The 13,286-nt window shown below is 44.2% G+C and overlaps 1 protein-coding gene across 1 annotated transcript in view; it reads right to left on the bottom strand.

The window, feature by feature from the left end:
- Positions 1-7,643: 7,643 nt before the first annotated feature.
- Positions 7,644-13,286, bottom strand: part of FMNL1 (formin like 1) — a 97,619-nt gene continuing 91,976 nt past the window's right edge. Inside the window, exons 24-26 of the mRNA XM_069751374.1 lie at positions 11,304-11,390; positions 10,636-10,756; positions 7,644-10,150 (exon numbers count right to left, since the gene is read on the bottom strand). Coding sequence (XP_069607475.1) covers positions 10,050-10,150; positions 10,636-10,756; positions 11,304-11,390 — 309 coding nt within the window. The 3' untranslated portion in view covers positions 7,644-10,049. The remainder of the gene's footprint in view (positions 10,151-10,635; positions 10,757-11,303; positions 11,391-13,286) is intronic.

Below are 13,286 nucleotides of genomic sequence, written 5' to 3'. Positions count from 1 at the left end.
CTCTTCCTGAGTTAAAACATTAGTATTGTTGTTTCTAAATGATTATGAACTTGTTTTCTTTGCATTATTTGAGGTCTGAAAGCACTGTTTGTTTGTTTTTATTTTGACCATTTTACTTTGTCAGAAAAAAATACAAAAATTGTTGCTTGGAAATTCAGAGACATGTTGTCAGAAGTTTATAGACTGAAAGAACAATCTACATTTTACTCAAAAATATACCTATAAAGAGAAAAATCAGACAAACTGAACATTTTGCAGTGGTCTCTTGATTTTTGCCAGAGCTGTAGAAGTTTAGTGACAGCTGAGAGGGATGTGTCAATGGGTATGTTGTAGACACCCATAATGATAGTGGAAATGTCAGCTGAGAAGAAATGAAGTAGCAAGCGGTGAAGTGGTTGAAGAAGGTGGTGGCTGGCCCTGGGGGGGGTGGTAAGTGACAGCTGGTTAGAGGTGGAGTAGATGCACACAGAGTGCACCTCAAAGGAAGGGAGGGTGTCAGTGGGATGTGTGTGAAGGAGCAGTTATCTGACAGGAGAAAACCAACTCCTCTGCCATGTTTGTTGCTGGGGCGGGGTGTGTGAGAAAGGTGGAATCCACCATGCGAGAGTGCAGCAGGAGAGGCTGTGTCAGAGGGGTGATCCAGGTTTTGGTGATAGCGAGGAAGGAAAGTTTGAGTAATGAAGAGATCATGGATGTAGGAAAGTTTGTTACAGACAGAGCGAGCGTTCCTTATTGCTCCTGTTAGTGAGACTGGGGAAGCAGAGGCTGGGCGAATGGGTATAAGGTTGTGAAAGTTGTGATAGAATGTGGATGGGAGGAAGAAATGACTGTGAGAATGTGGGGAGGAGGACCAGGATTTGGAGAAATATCACCAGCAGTGAGGAGGAGCAGAGAAAGTGTTAGCAGGTGGGAGCAGGAGAGGGCATGAGGTGGCTGTCTATGTTTGGAGACAGAGGATTGTATGTTAAGGAACAGTTCTGAGGAGGAGGTGAGGTGGATGGTGAGGATTGAAGAAGAGATGGACAGTTCCTTACTAGGTGTAGGGATTAGGGGAGTTAGCAGAATGTGAAGGATTATAGGGGTGACAGTGAAAACAAACAGAAACATTGTTTACAGTGACTGTATCCAGTTACCTTCAGTTCCCTTCTGGTTCAATTCTGGATTAATTCTGAGATCCACACTTGTATAAGACACTTATATGATATACAGGGCAGACTGACGTCTTGGCAGAATTATGCTATGCATACAAGATTTCACTCGTGCATCACCCCTACTATATAACTTTCTTCCCCAACATCAGATTCTCACCTACCATGGAATCCTTCAAAAGGAACCTGAAGTCCTACTTCTGCTGACAACCTACAACCTGCAGTAACACTCGACCATACCGCTGCTCAACCACCTCTACCCACACCTACTGTATCCTTACCCATCCCTTGTAGAAAGTGAGCCCTCATGGGCAGCATCGTCTCATGAAACCAGTCGGTGACTCGTTTTGATCAAGACTAGGGCAGAGGCGTAGCTAGAGCTTTTGCCGCCCGGGGCTGTTCCCGAGTTTGGCGCCCCCCCCCCCCCATCTCCCCCCCCCATCCCCCCCAGCTCAATACACACAAAGGTTACCAAAAATGGTTTTCCTGTTTTGTAGAACTTAAACTGGGCCTAATGGTGTCACCCCCACATGCCACACCTGTGACTTAATACCACCACACCATGACCAGGCCACATAGTGACCGAATAATACTACATACAAGGGACAAATACCACCGCACCATTTCCAGACCACATATTACCACCACATAGTGACTGAATACTACAATACTGATCAGTAATAAAAAAAAAAACCACAATACTATCACCATAAGTGCCAGTATTCACAGGAGATCTGTACTTAGTATGCAGTGTCTGTGTAGAGGTAATACAGAGATCACTGGTGGTATTATACACAGGACCTCTATATAGTATACAGTGTATAGTGTCAGTGTATAGGTAACACTGACTCACCAGTGACGTCTCTAGGTGAAGTCCTTCATCTTTTATCCAGCACAGACCGCCATCATTCCTTCCAGCCAGGACTCGTTTCTGCAGGAAATAACACAGTTATCTCGAGCTCCGCTTGCAGAACACATTACTTAATTTTTCACAACTTCTACATTACACCACATGAAGAAAAAAAGGTGATATAGTGTCACTCTGCACAGTAACAGGACCGCCCCCCCATTTAAAACAGTATACTCAAAAAATAAAATAAATACATCACTGCAGTAACAATATCCCTTAATTATCCCCTATGGTAATAATATTCCCCACCCTGGCCCCGTTTATCTCATTCCTGGCTCCAGCCATATGTTCTCGCATCCTGCCCTCATGAGTATCCATTCTACCCCATATGATCTCCCCATCCTGCCCCACCAGCCTCCATCGTATCCGTCCTACCCCATGATCCAATCCTGCCCCGTGTCTCCAATCATGCCCCGTATATACATTCTGCCCATGCCTCAAGTCCTGCCCCCAGTGTGTCCAGCATATTACCCCCATGTTGTCCAGCAATCTGCCCCAGTGTGTCCAGCATATTACCCCCATGTTGTCCAGCAATCTGCCCCAGTGTGTCCAGCATATTACCCCCAGTGTGTCCAGCAATCTGCCCCAGTATGTCCAGCATATTACCCCCAGTGTGTCCAGCAATCTGCCCTCAGTGTGTCCAGCAATCTGCCCCAGTGTCCAGCCTTTCCCCAGTGTGTCCAGCAGTCTGCCCCAGTGTGTCCAGCATATTACCCCCAGTGTCCAGCATTGCCCCAGTGTGTCCAGTATATTACCCCCAGTGTGTCCAGCAATCTGCCCCAGTGTCCAGCATTGCCCCAGTGTGTCCAGAAGTCTGCCCCAGGGTCTCCAGCATTGCCTCAATGTGTCCAGAAATCTGCCCCAGGGTCTCCAGTATTGCCCCAGTGTGTCCCGCAATCTGCCCCAGGGTCTCCAGTATTGCCCCAGTGTGTCCAGCAATCTGCCCCATGGTCTCCTGTATTGCCCCAGTGTGTCCAGCATTCTGCCCCATGGTCTCCAGTATTGCCCCGGTGTGTCCAGCAATCTGCCCCATGGTCTCCAGTATTGCCCCAGTATGTCCAGAAGTCTGCCCCAGGGTCTCCAGCATTGCCTCAATGTGTCCTGAGATCTGCCCCATGGTCTCCAGTATTCAGTGTGTCCAGCATTCTGCCCCATAGTCTCCTGTACTGCCCCAGTGTGTCCAGCATTCTGCCCCATGGTCTCCAGTATTGCCCCAGTGTGTCCAGCATTCTGCCCCATGGTCTCCAGTATTGCCCCAGTGTGTCCAGCATTCTGCCCCATGGTCTCCAGTATTGCCCCAGTGTGTCCAGCAATCTGCCCCATAGTCTCCTGTATTGCCCCAGTGTGTCCAGCAATCTGCCCCATGGTCTCCTGTATTGCCCCAGTGTGTCCAGCAATCTGCCCCATGGTCTCCTGTATTGCCCCAGTGTGTCCAGCAATCTGCCCCATAGTCTCCTGTATTGCCCCAGTGTGTCCAGCAATCTGCCCCATGGTCTCCTGTATTGCCCCAGTGTGTCCAGCATTCTGCCCCATAGTCTCCTGTATTGCCCCAGTGTGTCCAGCATTCTGCCCCATAGTCTCCTGTATTGCCCCAGTGTGTCCAGCAATCTGCCCCATAGTCTCCTGTATTGCCCCAGTGTGTCCAGCATTCTGCCCCATGGTCTCCAGTACTGCCCCACTGTGTCCAGCAATCTGCCCCATGGTCTCCAGCATTGCCCCAGCCCCAGACAGTCCGACATAAAGAAAAAAAAAAAAAAAGTAAAATCCTCACCTCTCCCGTTCCCAGCGCAGGTCCGGTGCAGTCAGCGTCTCTCCGGCTCTGCGACGCTCAGGACAGAGAGGCAGAGCGGCGTGCACAGTAGTGACGTCATCGCGCCCTCTGCTCTGAGACGTCGCAGAGTCAGAGGACGCTGAAGCCGCAGGAACCAGGAGAGGTGAGTATTAGAGCGGGGGGCGGGGGCGGGGGCGGGGCCCGGTGGTGGGGGGAGCTGCCCCTGGTCGTGGCGGCGGACGGCGCCGCCCGAAGATTTAAAGGGGCGTCTTTTTTTTTATTTTTTTATCTTCTTCTCCTGCAGCGCCGGCCGCCCCCAGCATTGTGCCGCCCGGGGCGGACCGCCCCCCCCCCGCACCCTCCTTCCTACGCCACTGGACTAGGGTACTTGCTTTTTATTATGTTTTTAATTATGCATACCCCTTTTCACATGTAAAGCTCCATGGAATAAATGGCGCTATAATTATAAATAATAATCTGGAGTTTAGTTCTATGATTAAATTCCTTACTAAAAGAAGCCTAGAGAAATCCATGAAAATTGGGATTCTCAGTTGGCACAGTTTCCAATATCATTCATGTTGTCATGATGTTTTGATTATGTCGACCATAACTAAAATGTGCCACAAATGTTGACGCCTGAGCAAAAAACATGTCGCTAGCAATCTAGCCAAGAGAATTTAGACATGCTTAGATAAAATCAAAGAGACTACTATTCTCTAATTATTACAGGTGATGTAACGTGAGTCAACCCCTATGATCCGGAGACCAAACGAGTCTATAGAATGGAAGCACAAGGGGTCACCAACTCTACTGAAATTTCATGTACAGCAGTCAGCTGGAAAGATCGTGGCAACAGTCTGTTGGGATACAGAAAGCATTTAGTAGAATTCATGCAGACCCATAAGGAACTAACATTGAACTTGGACCTTATGCACACAGCAACCCTCTATGTACAGAGCCTACATGGCTACTTTCGTGTAGAGCTGTACAGTGTGTCTGTTGATATGTGTTTACTGCTATTAACCCCTGGATTTAATGCTGATATTATTTCCATACACACACAATCTGATGGATTCATCTAGAATCCAAGAAAACAAACCATACAAAATCGTGGGCATTATGCACAAGCTGGGCAGCATCATCATGAGTAGGGAGGAGGGATTCTACCTTTGACATTTATTTGAAATATTTAATTCATTTTTGTAAGCACACTTCACATGATCTTATAATATAAGTGCTTCTCACTAAATTAGAAGATCATCAAAAGTAAATTTATTTCAGTTCTTCAATATATAAAGTGAAACTCATATATTATATATAGTCATTGCAGAGTGATCTATTTTAAGTGTTTATTTTTGCTAATGTTGATGATTATGGCTTACAGCCAATGAAGACCCCAAAGTCATTTTCTCAGCAAATTAGAATAATTAACAAAAAACACCTGCAAATGCTTCCTAAGCATTTAAAAGGTCCCTTAGTCTCTTTCAGGAGGCTCCACAATCAAGTGGAAGACTGCTGACTTGACAGATGTCCAGAAGGCAGTCATTGACACACTCCACAAGGAGGGTAAGCCACAAGAGGTCATTGCTAAATAAGCTGGCTGTTCCAAGTGCTGTATCCAAGCATATTAATGGAAAGTTGAATGGAAGGAAAATGTGTGATAGAAAAAGATGCACAAGCAACCAGGATAACCGCAGCCTTGAAAGGATTATTAACAAAAGGCCATTCAAAAATTTGAGGGAGATTCACGAGTGGACTGCTGCTGGAGTCGTTGCTTCAAGAGCCACCGCACACAGATGTATTTAGGACATGGGCTACAAGTGTTGCATTCCTTGTGTCAAGCCACTCGTGACCAATAGACAACCTGGGCCAATGAGAAAAAAAACTGGACTGTCGCTCAGTGGTCCAAGGTGTTGTTTTCAGATGAAAGAAAATTTTGCATTTCATTTGGAAATCAAGGTCCCAGAGTCTGGAGGAAGAGTGGAGAGGCCACAATCCAAGCTGCTAGAGGTCTAGTGTGAAGTTTCCACAATCAGTGATGGTTTGGGGAGCCATGTCATCTGCTGGTGTAGGTCCACCTTGTTTTATCAATACCAATGAGAGCCAACTGTCTACCAGGAAATTTTAGAGCACTTCATGCTTGCCTCTGCTGAAAAGCTTTTTGGAGATTGACGTTTCATTCTCCAGCAGGACTTGGCACCTGTCCACACTGCCAAAAGTACCAATACCTGGTTTAAAAACAACAGTATCACTGTGTGTGATTGGCCAGCAAACTCGCCTGACCTTCATCCCATAGAGAATTGTCAAGAGGAAGATGAGACACCAGACCCAACAATGCAGAAGAGCTGAAGGCTGCTATCAAAGCAACCTGGGCTTCCATAACACCTCAGCATTGCCACAGGCTGATCGCCTCCATGCCACGCCGCATTGATGCAGTGATTGATGCAAAAGAAGACCCGACCAAGTATTGAATGCATTTACTGAACATACATTTCTGTAGGCCAACATTTCAGATGTTAAAATCATTTTTTCAAGCTGGTGTTATAAAGTAATGACTTTTGGGTCTTCATTGGCTGTAAGCCATAATCATCAACATTAACAGAAATAAATACTTGAAATAAATCTCTCTGTTTGTAATGACTCTATATAGTATACAAGTTTCACTCTTTATATTGAAGAACTGAAATAAATACACTTTTTGATAATATTCTAATTTAGTGAGAAGCACTTGTATATCTAATATGATATGTGTAGCGCAGTGAGCGGCCTCTGCATGATTCATGCCTCGCTGCCATTGATAGACTAACAACATAATTTCAGACTCCTGTGATCTACCACCCACACCTTCCTGGCCTCTATAAATGATATCCTCAAATAAAAGTGGAAATCTTTACTTTTTTTTTTTTCCTTCCTTCCTTCCTTCCTTCCTGATATTAAGTTCACAGCAAGAGCATGAAAATATTGCATTGGTTTTATTCAGAATGTTGTTTTTGCATTTTTTTATTGTATTAATATACAGACTAATACAAAAATGCGATATAAACCCCCACACTGATATACAAGGAGAACGACAAATTGATGTTCTAAGCCCAAGCGCAATGTCAATGTGTAATGGAATACATGGTATATAATGGAGCTGTACAAGGTATATGGGGTATAGTAAGCTACATAGATCTAATCCTGTTGTTGCAAAACTACAACTCCTAACATGCTCTGAGTTTTAGTTTTGTAACCGCTAGAGAGCTAGAGACGGCTTCTGCAGGCCTACAGGTATAGACGGCAGAGGTTTACAGGCATCATGCCTACGGTAATTACTAAAGGCCCCTTCACATTAAGCGACGCTGCAGCGATACCGACAACGATCCGGATCGCTGCAGCGTCGCTGTTTGGTCGCTGGAGAGCTGTCACACAGACCGCTCTCCAGCGACCAACGATGCCGGTAACCAGAGTAAACATCGGGTAACTAAGCGCAGGGCCGCGCTTAGTAACCCGATGTTTACCCTGGTTACCATCCTAAAAGTAAAAAAAACAAACAGTACATACTTACCTAACGCTGTCTGTCCTCCAGCGCTGTGCTCTGCACTCCTCCTGTACTGTCTGTGTGAGCACAGCGGCCGGAAAGCAGAGCGGTGACGTCACCGCTCTGCTTTCCGGCTGACCGACGCTCACAGCCAGTACAGGAGGAGTGCAGAGCACAGCGCTGGAGGACAGACAGCAGTAGGTAAGTATGTAGTGTTTGTTTTTTTTACTTTTAGGATGGTAACCAGGGTAAACATCGGGTTACTAAGCGCGGCCCTGCGCTTAGTTACCCGATGTTTACCCTGGTTACCAGTGAAGACATCGCTGGATCGGTGTCACACACGCCGATCCAGCGATGTCCACGGGAGATCCAGCGACGAAATAAAGTTCTCGACTTTCTTCAGCGACCAACGATCTCCCAGCAGGGGCCTGATCATTGGTCGCTGTCACACATAACGATTTCATTAACGATATCGTTGCTACGTCACAAAAAGCAACGATATCGTTAACAATATCGTTATGTGTGAAGGTACCTTAAGCGTCCAAACCTGATGGTTTTTAGATTAGTAGCGTGCAATATACAGAATGCTTCACATTATGATTAACCACAGGATTAATCTCCCTGACAGCAGAACCTAAGATAAAAACAAAATGAGCACGTAAGTAAACGGTAGTTGTACATGTGAATAACATGGGGTACTTAGTTATCACTATTTTGATCCAAAAAACATAAAAGCCATCCCAACATGACAAGGTGTATCCAGTTATTTGCTCATTTTGATTTTTATCTTAGTTTCTGTTTGCTAAATGGCCACGGTGTGAACGTGCACCTACACGTTGCACTTATTCCAATGTAGGCTCTGGGTCCATTTATTTAGGTTTTAGTTAAGTTTTTTGTACTATGTACATTAAGACATGTGGCGCCCCTGTTTTGGGCTATTAATTCTGTTTATCTAACTTTCCATAGGCAGGTGTCTGAACAGTCGGGACACAGGTCCTACTCTGCCCTCATCTATTTTGATGTTTGCTGACACATAGTGAGGTGAACTCCAAGAGTTAGGTACTGTCCCCATTGGGTACACCTTGTTGTGGTGGGATGGCTTTTACGTTTTTGTTTTTTTAAGTCCCCTGTGTTAATTAAATGTCCGTGGGAACGTTTCATGAGGTTCTTCTAATATACTTGGCAGCATCTGTCACTTATAGCCCCACTGGCTAACGTGAATTTGCCACAGCACTGTGATGGCTGTCTGCTCACCTATGATATCATGGTGCCATGCCTTGAATAGACCAGAATGTTGTAGTTTTTCTCTACTAGAACTATTTCTTTATGTATCTTGAGTTTAGACTTTATTGTCCGTATTTCATCACTGTCTGTAAGCCAAAACCAGGAGTGGATCCAACACACATAATAGATGGAGGTGTGAATCTTTCATATATACTTTCCCTATGTAGGACTCACTCCTGATTTTGACTAATAAGTACTGATGACAAATACTGACCACATGCTGACATGCCAATAAGACAGGTGGAAGTTTAGGCAGTTATTGGTTTGGTGCAGTCAGTTATCCTATTTAGGCTTTATTCAGACATACGTCTTGTATCCATTTTTATCGCGGCTAGAACACGAACCTGTTATAGTCTATGGTGCTATTCACGTCTCCGTGCTAAAATTATAGACAAGATTGTGCACTTGCATTGAGTGAGGTCAGACAACCCCTTCAAAACAAAAACAATTTTATGATGATGGTCCGTTTAAAGATGTTAACCCTTTAACTTGCTTACTGCAGCCACCACTAGACTATGCTGACGACATGCTGTTAAACTGTATACATATCACAGCATACAATGTGCTCCCTCTAGTGGTGACTGCAGGATGTGTGTTTTTGTCATTACAAGGGAGTTTAACTGCAGTCATATGCAAGGAATTAGCAACCTGTTAATCTCTGCAGCCTATAGTCAAAAGCAAATATGTATAACATCTCCCCTAAAAAGTAGTGGGGGCACAATGAATGCCATATGAGTCAATATGCTATATATACAGAATAGGGTAGATACAATACCACATGAAATATAAAGCCGCTTGTCCTATTTACACTAGGGTACATAATAAAAGGCCATGGGCAGATGTGTAAACTGTAATATCGTGTGATCGGGGTCATCATGACACATTGGATGGCTTATTCCAAATGTATTTGCAATTTTCCCCATGATAAACTAATTTCCCACCTTACAGGACCCCTGTGCCAACCCATTTCTTGTGGATGGGATTAGCAATCCATAAAGATTGGTCGCAGTTTCTGGCTGAGGATAGATACTGCTTTTCCTGAGTGTCTGAAGAGAGTAAAGATATTTTTTTTCCACATTCTTTCAATAAAAGGGATTATTTCTAGAAGTTTTACATTAAGTGTCAGGAAATTGCCTTTATGATCTGGAAACCCCATTAACATCAATGTGAGTTATAAAGGGAAGCACGGGTTCATCATTTTGTGCTTGATCCTATTCTTCGTCCCCTGTCAGATCAGCCACTCTGCTTTGACAATAGATTTGGCTTATATTCAGCATCGAGTCCAGTATCGAGTTGTCTTCCAGATCAGGGTTTGTGAAATAGGATTTTGGCTTTTTTTAATAGTTTTGGGAAAGTCTACACCAAGTCTATCTGGTGGGAACTGCAGAAACTCCATATGTTCCCCTGTCCTGGGCCTTAGACTGGTACGTCTGTAGTGGTCACTGCCGTCCCACTGTTTGGCTTCTTCCCGCTTCTCCTGGAAATATCTGTTCTTCTATATGGCTGGTTCCTCAGATCTGATAGGAAAAAAAGTGGTGAAGAACAACATGAAAATTCGGGACTGTTTTAAATGGGTAAAAATATACTCAGAACGCCCAATTACAGTATATGCAATTTTTTTTTTAAGTCGGTTTTCTTGTATTTGCAGACTGTTTTTGTGACAAATTATTCAAAATGGTGCACAAATATTAGGCTTAATGTAATAACTGAAAACTAAAAGTTTGCAAGTGTAGAGTCCATGGGCTTGACTCATCAAGACCGCCAAGTCACGTCTTTCTTGATGAGGAGATGTGCCGGAGTCAGATGCCCCGGATTCATAAAAAGGTGCATGAACCAGTAGCGTCGGACAAGTGGCGTTTACTTCGCCACAAATCCTACTCCAAACCCTACTGGAGTAAGATTTGTAGCGTAATACACACACGCACACACACACACACACACACACACACACACACACCGCCTATGGTCTGTGACTTAGTAATGAAGTTCCACATATCTTCACCTGTTATGATGTCTTCTATAACCCAGTTTTCCTCATACACTCTTGGCTCTTTCATTTGCAGCTTCTTATTCAACTCTGCCATCAGACTGATCTGTGGTTTTAAGGATTTAGTTGGTGGAGACTGAAATCAGAAAAAATACACATTAAGATTTTTTATCCTAAAAAGGAAGTCATGCAACATTCTATGGAATGCAATACTTTTCTTACCTTCTAGCTGTTTCCATTGCTATAAAACATTTGTCTCCAGCAGGTTCATGGCTATAACTCCAGCATGCCCTAATAGCACCACGTCATACTTAACATTATAGTCGTTCCACAGCTCGGAGACCATGGCTTTAGAGCAACTGGATAACCAATGTGAATAGTGACTGATCAATCTTATATTTTTAAGAACATAATACCTTCTAACCACAGCGGCTCAGTGGTTAGCACTGTTGGTTTGCAGCGCTGGAGTCCTGGATTCAAATTCTACTAAGGACAGTACCTGCAAGAAGTTTGTATGTTATCCCCGTGTCTGCGTGGGTTTCCTCCGGGTACTCTGGTTTCCTTTCACACTCCAAAGACATACTGATAGGGAATCTAGATTGTGAGCCCCAGTGGCCCAGTGGGGACAGAATATGATGGCGATATATAGGCAAGCATGATATATAACTTCTCCAATTACATACCGTGGTTGGTTTCTCTGGAGCCTGAGTCTTTTCTTCAGTGACTGCTCCTTCTTGCTTCTTCCACGTTTCCAGATCCTGCTCAGCTTGCTAAAGGAGACGAAATGGGAAAATCAAATGAGATGTGCAGCTCCATGATAAAAAATTTAAAAAAAGACAAATTCCCAAGTGAATTAGAAATCTTATATCGATGTGTGTGTGTGTGTGTATATATATATGTATATATATATATATATATACTATATAATTGTCTAAGGGTCACTTCCATCTTTCTGTCCTGTCTGTCTGTCACGGATATTCATTGGTCGCGGCCTCTGTCTGTCATGGAATCCAAGTCGCTGATTGGTCTCACCAGCTGCCTGTCATGGCTGCCGTGACCAATCAGCGACGGCTCCAGTCCGATTAGTCCCTCCCCTGCAGTCAGCGCCCGGCGCCCGCTCCATACTCCCCGCAGTCACCGCTCACACAGGGTTAATGCCAGCGGTAACGGCCCGTGGGTAACTCACTCCGTTACCGCCATTAACCCTGTGTGACCAAGTTTTTACTATTGATGCTGCCTATGCAGCGTCAATAGTAAAAACATCTAATGTTAAAAATGATTAAAAAAAATAAAAAATCATTATATACTCACCTTTCGCGACGCTCCGGTGACCGCTCCATGCAAGCGGCAGGTTCCGGTGCCAAGGATAGTATGGGAGAAGGACCTGCCATGACGTCATGGTCATGTGACCGCGACATCATCACAGGCCCTGCGCGAGAAGGACCTGCCATGACATCACGGTTATGTGACCGCGACGTCATGGCAGGTCCTTCTCGCACAGGGCCTGCGATGACATCGCGGTCACATGACCGTGACATCATGGCAGGTCCTTCTCGCGCAGGCGCGCAGGGCCTGTGATGACGTTGCGGTCATGTGACCGCGATGTCATCACTGGTCCTGTGCGAGAAGGACCTGCCATGACGTCACGGTCATGTGACCAAACTACAAGGGGCCCTCGGAAGGTGAGTATATGTTTATTTTTTAACCTTTGACATACGTGGCTGGGCAATATACTACGTCGCTGTGCAATACACTACAAGGCTCTGTGCTGTATACTATGTCACTGGGCAATATACTACGTGACTGGGCAATATACTACGTGGCTGGGCAATATACTACGTGGCTGGGCAATATACTACGTGGCTGGGCAATATACTACGTGGCTGGGCAATATACGACGTGGCTGGGCAATATACTATGTGACTGGGCAATATACTACGTGACTGGGCAATATACTACGTCGCTGGGCAATATACTACGTGGCTGGGCAATATACTACGTGGCTGGGCAATATACTACGTGGCTGGGCAATATACTACGTGGCCATGCATATTCTAGTATAAATGACCAGGGTCACCCGCACACAATATCAGCTGGTGCTTAGGAGGAAAAAATAGTACAATATAATAGAACAACCTCCAGCACTCTAATAAGAAAAAAGTAAAGAAGTCTTGCATCCAATGATGAATTCTTTATTATTATAATTATTTGTTCTGGGAGTTCACAGCCATGACAACAGGATATAACAGAAAATTTTCCCAACGTTTCGACCATAAAGTGGTCATTGTCAAGGGTACAATTTATATGAAAAGACATAATACAGTATAAGTACAAAGCAATATGGATAAATCATATGCAAAAGGAAAAATAAATGAGAGCAAAAAGGTCAATGCTACTGTTGCATAATAACTATAAATTTGCATATTTTGTGAACTCTCAAAAAGAAAAAGAAAAAAAAATATATGAATATATATGTGTATATATACATAAGATATATTATAATAAGGCCAATAAACATTATGTGTTCTCCAATCTAGAATATATGTGGGCAAAAGAAAACGCGGTTCACAAAAACCAATATATCAAAATAAATAATAAATAATAAATATAGCCCCATTAGAGGTCAGTACCATGAAGGATCGGGCAAAAAATGTAAACATAGATTG

The sequence above is a fragment of the Ranitomeya imitator genome, chromosome 2, assembly GCF_032444005.1.
Source record: "Ranitomeya imitator isolate aRanImi1 chromosome 2, aRanImi1.pri, whole genome shotgun sequence".
NCBI lineage: Eukaryota > Metazoa > Chordata > Amphibia > Anura > Dendrobatidae > Ranitomeya > Ranitomeya imitator.
Note: the sequence above shows the minus strand (reverse complement) of the source record. Positions and strands in the feature narration are given on the sequence as shown.